Source organism: Impatiens glandulifera, chromosome 6 (genome assembly GCF_907164915.1).
Source record: "Impatiens glandulifera chromosome 6, dImpGla2.1, whole genome shotgun sequence".
NCBI lineage: Eukaryota > Viridiplantae > Streptophyta > Magnoliopsida > Ericales > Balsaminaceae > Impatiens > Impatiens glandulifera.
The window spans coordinates 48,670,038-48,678,422 of record NC_061867.1 but is presented as its reverse complement, the minus strand read 5'-3'; the positions used below and the strand labels follow the sequence as shown (position 1 = coordinate 48,678,422).

Here is an 8,385-nt window from a genome sequence, read left to right as displayed (position 1 = left end):
GGTGATGATGCGACACATCCTCGATGTCCGTGATCTCAAATTACGCTAGGACTAAGGGAGATAATGTTGCATTACTCCTGGATAGTTATGACATAATATTGAAATTTTAACGTCGTTTTACACTTTTGTTATGTTCAATAAATTTGAATTTTTTTTGTCAAGTTTATATACATAGATAGAATTTTACGATTTTACATACATAGATGTAACCGTGAAGAACTTCTTGGCGCAGATGAAAATCTTGAAGGAGTTGAAGTCTGAATCATCTACTCCATAGACGAGTGGTCAGTCGATCATTCAGTCCAAACGTCCTACAACTTAAATCGCAAGACTCCTGCAAAGAGGGCTAGGCCTTTTGTTATGGAGTCCGCCGCTAGCTCCAACAGCCAGAAGAGGGCACCCATCGGAGAAACGAGAGAAGTTGACTCCATTCCCAAAAGAGCGAGATTCGAGGGAAACCCTATCGTTGTTATTCCTCTGTCCTCGATCTTGTCGTTGCCATCAGCTAGCCCAATGAAGGAGAGGGTTTTGACGTCTGCTCCTGTTGCTGGTCAGACGGAAACCAACACGGCTCGTAAGATGGAGGCGTCTACTCCCATTCAGACATCCTCCAAGGTTACTCCTTCACCATTAACCAACGTTTTGGCTAGTTAGCATGAGAAGCTGCTGAAGGCGTCTTCTGCTGTTCAAACTCCATCCATGGTAACTCCACCTATCTTTGTGGCCGAAGTGCCCTCTATTAAAGTTCCCATAGTGGAACAAGATGATGGACCAATTGTTGAGCCAGTTGGTCGACTTGTTGAGAATATTCAGGGGGAAGACACGTTTGTCTTCCTCATTGAACTAGTGGCTGCAGAATTTGTTGGTAATGTTGATGTTACAGTTGAAGTAGAGCCGAAGGCTGTTCCCTCTACTATTGTTGTTGATACTGTTAAAGAACTAGCATCCATTCAGACTGTTGCTGCTTCTGCTTCCATTCTTCCATAGAATGCTCTTTCGAAGAACATGTCTCATTTTGCCCTACTTAGAGTAGCACAAGGGGCTGCAGGTATCTTTTTCAGAGAACCAGCTCCTGCTCCTAAACGTGTTGAAATTGCAGGGAAAGGAAAGGGTGTGGAAGAATTCTCTCATGAACATACATCCGAAGCTAATTTGACTTTCAATCTCATCATGGAGGATGTTGAGGTGAAAGCGGCTAAGAGGATATAAACTTTCGATACATGGATGAGCCGCAGGCTCCACTCTCAATACGTTGACATTATCACTAGTAAGAACATAACGAAAAAGTGAAGAGAACTGTTGAAAATAGAGAAATCAATTCTCTCCTAGACTAAGACGAAAGATGTCAACGAGGCTCTTAAGCGAAGAGAGCTTGTCGTGGAAAATGCGAAAGGGCGCACGCTTTATCCTCTTTTTTCTCAAAGGAAAGCAAACTTCAATTCCTTTGAAAAGTCGGCTCAAACGGAGGCGAAGGTCCTTAACCGCCTTAGTTCGCTCATGGAGTCTTATTGCTCCACTACCCTCCGATACGTTCATGACACCGAGTCATTAGGATCATTTGCTCTTCGAAATAAGTCATCGCGTGTAGAGCTCAACTGCCCAGACAATGATGAGCAAGTTCTATGCATTGACGACATGCCATCTCCTCATGGTGTGTCATATCACATTTTCACAACCGAGCAGATGATCTCGGTGGATGAAGAGAAGATCTTTACTTCATCAAGCAAAACGAATCGTCCGTTGAGGAAAGGTGATTCTCTGCCTGTCATTTTATTGATCAGACGCTTCAATAGTCCACTCACATTGTTGAGAAGGCTATTACTTCTACGTCTAAGTAGACGCCTATGTCTATCCAAAAGGGGACGTCTGAAGTTCCCCCCTTATCCGAACCAAAGAAGACACCGTCTGTTGAGGGGGAACTCTCGAAGTCGTCGGAACAAGAGCAGACATCATCTGTTGAGGGGGAACGTGCTACATCTAAGGTCGAAGTTGTTGAGTCTTCTTCTTCATCTGAAGAGAAGGCGTCTGAAGAAAGGATGTCCTCTCCTCCAACTTACAAGCGTCCTTCCCGATCCAAGACCTCCTCACTTCCTGATAATATCCTTCACTCTAAAGACATTTCAGGATATGTCAAGGATCTTTGTGGTGAAATCCAAGGGACTGGAAGCGACTCCAGGGCAATGATTATGTTCCTCGAGCATCTGTCCACAACAAAGAACTAGAACACTCGATACATGTAAGCTTTCATGACAATCCTCTTTGCTTTGTTCCTACTAGTTCACAAATTGTCTCCTCTGCCCCCTTCTTCTGATGAAGCTTTTCTTGGAGCTGCGAGCTTCCGAAAGATCCTTCTGGATGCCTTGGCTCCAATGCAACAAAAGCTACAAGAAATGTCCTCCATGCTGCAAGACCTTGAAAGGGGATCTACAACAAACAATGAAGCTAATACTGCCTTAACTGTCGCGCTGAAAGGCACAAATAAGAACCTGTTGCAGAACACCTATGAAGTAAATCTCTTCCACACTTAGTATAGGAGGATGCATGAGAATATGTACGGGAAAAACTCATACATTCATGACTAGACCAAGTCCTTTACTCTTGAGCTTCACAATGAGACAAGGACTTCGTTTGAATCTCTCAATCTTTAACTGCTAGAGGCCGCCAAATCACTTAGGAGTGCTGAAGCCGAACGCTTGGAAGAAGTAGAAACAGTCACTAGACGTTTATATGCCGAAGAAGACGCTCTGAATGTTGCTGCCAAATCTAGAGCCCTCGTTGATGCAAACCCTAATAATGTTAAAAGGGGGGACAATAGCAATAGAGGGGGATCAAGTGCTCGTGGCACTCACTTCAAAAGGAAGCCTGCTTAAGGTGGCCGAGGTAGCTGCCAAACTGATAGAGGTGGTGGCGGTGGTAGTCAAATAGGAAGTCGATTGGAATATCCTATGTTCGGGGAAAGTAGTCTTCAAGACGTAAATCTAAGAGTTAAAAGGGAAGAACCTTAATCTTCCATCTTATATATTTCTCTTTTGATATAAACATATTGACTGCTATTGGAGTTCAAGTTCTAAATTGATTTTCCTTTTTAACTTGATTTAACTAAGTTTTTACATCATTAAAAAGAGGGAAATTGTTAGATTAAATTAAATAAATAAAAAAGAGAAATTTAATTAAGAAATAAATAATTAATTAACTTAAAAGAACATGTACTGCATAATTTTGATGATGAGGTTTGAACAAAACTAAGTTGGGTAATTTACCCTTGTGCAAGTACAAATATAAAAGAAGTATATCTCTTCAGACGCTGTCTGAAGCAAACGCATACAGACGTCGTCTAATTATTTTAGACGCGGTCTAAGTAATGCGCGAGCATACGTCGTCCATTTACTTTAGATGTAGTCTAAGTAATGCACAAGCAGACGTCGTCTAATTACTTTAGACATGGTCTAAGTAATGCGCGAGCAGACATGGTCTAAGTAATGCGCGAGTAGACGTCGTCTAATTATTTTAGACGTGGTCTAATTAATGCATGAGAAGACGTCATCTATCTTTATCAGACATGGTTTAAAGAAAAGCGCGAGCAAACATAGTCTATCTTCATCAGACGTGGTCTGAAGAAGAGCGCGAGCACACGTCGTCTATCTTTATCAGACGTGGTCTGAAGAAGAGCGCTAACAGACGTCATCTAACAGCGTCTGATGCCTTGCTTCAACATCCGTCTGAAGGAATCACTCGTCTACTCATCTACTCATCCAACTCGTCTGTAGTGTTCGTTATTAACAGTCTAACAAGCTAGTTGACCTTAATAAATGAACAACTGCCACATACGTCTATATTCAAATTGTCCACGATGTGTTGTACTATCTAGTACACCACGATCTTAGAGAAAATTCGGCGCACTATCAGTCTGGTACGGCCACGATCATAATGCACATGCTCTGTTGTACTATCGTACTATTTAGCGACCGTCTAACGAAAAGAGGACACGTGTCCATCAAGAAGATTCGATCGTTGGAGTTTTTTAAGTATAAATAGATACCCAAGGATAACAGATGAATCTCTGGTTTTTCATCTTTCGGTTATCTTAGTTGCTCAGATTACTTGCTATCAAAATCTCTCTCAAGAAACTCAAGGGCGAATTACATTCTGTCTATCCGTGTGATTACTCTGCAATTCATCTACTGTCCTTTTTGTGTGAAATTTCAGTATTGTAAGTTGAACAAATGTTGTTATGTTCAACAAAGAGTTAGCTAGAAGTTCAAAAACAGTCAGTTGTTAAATTCTTCTGACTGGGTTTGTGCAGTCGTTGTAACAAATCAAAGTCTTCTAGTGAACATCTTCCTGTTGAGGAAGAAGGGGTGACATATGAGTTTTATCTCCAAACATCCATAAAACTACTTGTGTTCTTTACTTTATGTTGATTGCATTCATTTGTCTGACGTTTGAAATTCAACAAACGGTTCCGCACTTGAACTTGTTTAAGAGTTTGTGAAAAATAAAAACATGTTTTAACTTTTAAAAGAGTTAAAATTGAATTGAAAGTCATAAGTTGATAACTGTAGTTAGACCCCGTCTCTATAGTTAACACCGGTCCTAACAATGTTGCATTACTCATGGATAGTTATGACTTATGACATGATATTGAAATTTTAATGTCGTTTTACACTTTTGTTATGTTCAATAAATTTGACAATTTTTTGTCAAATTTATGTATATAGATAGAATTTTACGAATTTAATAATAAATTTGATATTTTCATCTAACTTTATAAATAAAATTAACATTCTTCCTAAATTAAATTTGATTAATTTTTATTATTTAAATAAATTAACCAAACAAGTTAAAGTTACACTCTATCAAAATGTATTAACAATATTTGGAAACATTAGATTATAATATATATTAATATAATATTTAACTAATTATTATTTTTTTTATTAATTATAATACAAAATTATTACATGCTTTCATTCTAATAAGTTAAAAATATATGTTTTTTTAAGCACTCCGAACATCGCTAAAGTACTTATTATGAATTTATGATAGTAAATAACCTTGGCCGGATTATAAATATATTTGTTTTTATTATAAATCGAAATCTTAATATTTCTTTCTTTTATTAACTATTTTAACCATCTCAACTATCTTAGGTAAAATTATTATATTTGGAAGAAACAAAAACAAAAGAATTTCTAAAAATATTGATCAAATATATATTTATATATTTCTTTTTCATCAAGCAAAATATAATAGAGCTTATAATGTTTTTTTTATGGAAGAAGTATATATATTATTTTCTCCTAATTAAAATATTTTAAATGTGGACCTTCAATTTAGTTTATTTTAATATAAATAACTTTGAATATTCAAATTCACAAAATTTAATAATAATTTAGCCTGCCCTCTTTTATGGCTCTATTATTAAAAATAAGACCTGGGACTAATTGACATAGATTAAAAAGATTAAGGTCTATTTATAAATAAAATAAATTTCAAGGGTGAAATTTAAACTATGAGAAATTATAAGGATCTTACTTTAAAAATAATTCCAGAATCCAATAAACCCTATAAACCATCTTCTTCTTCTCAATATCTTCCATAGCATTCGTGAACCCTAATATTCTCTCTCATCTCTCTAACAAAGCTTCAATTAATGGCGTATTCTTCATCAGAGCAGCCAAAATACCGTCAATATCATCCTTACCAAGATCTTCAAGTTCCAATTCAGAATCTTTATAACCTCCCAACATCCCCTGAACTCGTATTCTCAGAAGAAGCTACCAAGGAACGACGATCATGGAGCGAGAATCTAACATTCTACACCGGATGTGGGTATCTCGGCGGAGCGATCGTCGGCGGCGCTAAAGGATCTGTAGAAGGCATTCGAACGGCTGAATCCGGCGAATCGTTAAAGCTTCGCGTTAATCGAGTCCTCAATTGTAGTGGTCATGCGGGAAGGAGATTTGGAAATTCAGTTGGTGTTGTTGGATTAATATTCGCTGGTATGGAAAGTGGGATCATGCATTTGAGAGATTCTGATGATGTTTTGAACAGTGTTTTGGCTGGATTGGGAACTGGTGCGGTTTATAGAGCTGCTGGTGGAGTTAGATCTGCTGCGATTGCTGGTGTGATTGGAGGTATTGCTGCTGGAGCTGCAAGTGCTGGTAAATTTGCAATGAAAAGATATATACCAATTTGAATGGATTTGAGTTCTTAATCTGTTGACTTGACTTGCCTTGTCTTGCATTGCCCTTCATTAGTTGATAGGAAGTTTAGTCTTTTAGCTAAAACAATGGAGATTGAATTGAATTTTGATACTTTTGTTCTTAGGGTTTATATGCATATTTTGAAGTTGTTGGATTGAAATTAAAATACCATGAGTTGATTATGATGTTTTTGTCTTGATGCATAATGTGTATTCATCAGGTTCTTTGGCAATTTTCAGTACACAATAAACAGAGTGACTGCCATGGCAGACATGTGTTGGTTAAGAACTATTGTGGTCCTTCTTTGAGCCACAAGAATCTAAATTCTTCTACTTTTATTTCACCTAGGGCTGGTTTCAAATGGGTTTATTTGAGGCAATTTTTTGGGGTCAAATTACCCTACATGGGTATGTTTAGATTATTGATGTATAAATTGGTGAGCCCTAAAAATAGTTATAAAGGTATAGTTTTTATTAATCTTAGCCTCTAAAGCAATTAAATGAGCTAAATAGTTGTGTCCTATTTAACAATGCTTCACTTTAAAGGATGATTTTGTTTCTTCCAACCCAATTCAAATTGAAAAATATTTGATTGGTTGGATATTGAGTTGGGATTAGGGACGTGAGCGAGCCACTTGGTTAAAATTCGACTTGAGTTTGATTTTGACCAGTTTTGAGTCGAGCTCGAACTGGCTCGTTTAATATTTGTATTTGATGACAACTTTTTCGAGCATGATAAATAATATATTTTTTTATTTTTTTATTTTAATATTAAAATATAAAATAAATATGTTTTCTTCACAAATATTTAAAAATTTAATTTTAGTTTAAGTTTTTGGAGTCGAGTTTATAGAAAATAATAAAGTTTAATTCGAACTCAAATTTATAAATTCGTTTGAAATCGAAATCGAAACAATTATTATCATATATGACTTGCTCTTATATTTTTATTTAATTTATTTAATAGTAAAATATATTTGATATTCTTATTATATTGATGTGGGAAAAAATAATTTTATTTTAGAGTAGAAATGTAACCTGTCCCTCATTTTTTTTATTTAATTAACTATTTCCTTATTTAATTTTAAAAAATGTCAATTATTTTTATTTAAATACTCATTTTAGTCATAATTTTTCTTTTATTATTTTATGTTAATCCAAAATTAATTTTAAAATCAACCTACTCTAATTTTTTGATCAGTAATGTATAATCATAAATAAACACTTTTCTAATAATTGAACTCATATTTTAAAAGGCTTGAATCTTTTGGTATTCATGTGTGTTTCATTGGGTTGTATGTTAAAAGGCTTTTTATGTGTTAATTGAGACTAATGTTTAAGGCTTTTTATATTTAGGTGTGTTTCATTTTTTCTTTTGAAAATTCACTTTGATTAAAAAAAATTCACCTTAAATAAGTCTTTGACATGGTTTCAACAAATAAAATGAAGTTTGAATAGGGTATATATATATATATATATATATATATATATATATATATATATATATATATATATATATATATATATATATATATATATATATATATATTTTCAATCATGCCTCTGATATTGCTTGATAAACTTGTTGATATTTTTAATTAACTTAGAAAAATGAATACAGTTAAAAAATCAAATTTAAAATTTATTTCTACATTGCATTTTAGAAAAATAAAATAAATTCTTTTGAACATTTACCAGAATGAGTAATGCAACTTAATGGTCTAAAAAGGTAAATTTAATGGACTAGACAAAAAGATGGCAATAATAGTTAGATTTTTTTTTAAATATTAATAAAATAAATAAACATATAAATATATAAAATTATTAATATATTTATCATTCATATTTTATATATATATTTTTTATAATAGTATAGAAAGACAATTTTATCTTTAAAAATATTTATTTTGCAAAATTATATTAAAAAAATTCAACAAATAAAATCACATTGAGATCTCAACTAATAGGCCCTGAATTGCATTTTTCTTGAAAATAGGGATTAATTTATGAAGTTAATATTATTTATTTTCAAAAGTTTGAAAAGTATAGATCCAATAAATCAAAATATAATTTTGATGCAAATTTAAAAATTATATATTTTTTTTCAAAAGAATTAATTATCATTCAATTTAGTTTAATAAAGTTACTTTTTTTATTTAAAATTGTAAAAAGTTATTATT

At 33.9% G+C, this 8,385-nt stretch overlaps 1 protein-coding gene across 1 annotated transcript; it reads left to right on the top strand.

Moving 5' to 3' along the window:
- Positions 1-5,606: 5,606 nt before the first annotated feature.
- Positions 5,607-6,388, top strand: LOC124942291 (mitochondrial import inner membrane translocase subunit TIM23-1-like). The gene has a single exon (XM_047482765.1). It carries the CDS (start codon positions 5,654-5,656, stop codon positions 6,197-6,199), a length of 546 nt encoding a protein of 181 aa, XP_047338721.1. The 5' UTR covers positions 5,607-5,653; the 3' UTR covers positions 6,200-6,388.
- Positions 6,389-8,385: the final 1,997 nt, after the last annotated feature.

Excerpts from the sequence above, each read along its gene's own strand:
- LOC124942291 (XM_047482765.1), top strand. The coding sequence starts at position 5,654 with ATGGCGTATTCTTCATCAGAGCAGCCAAAATACCGTCAATATCATCCT.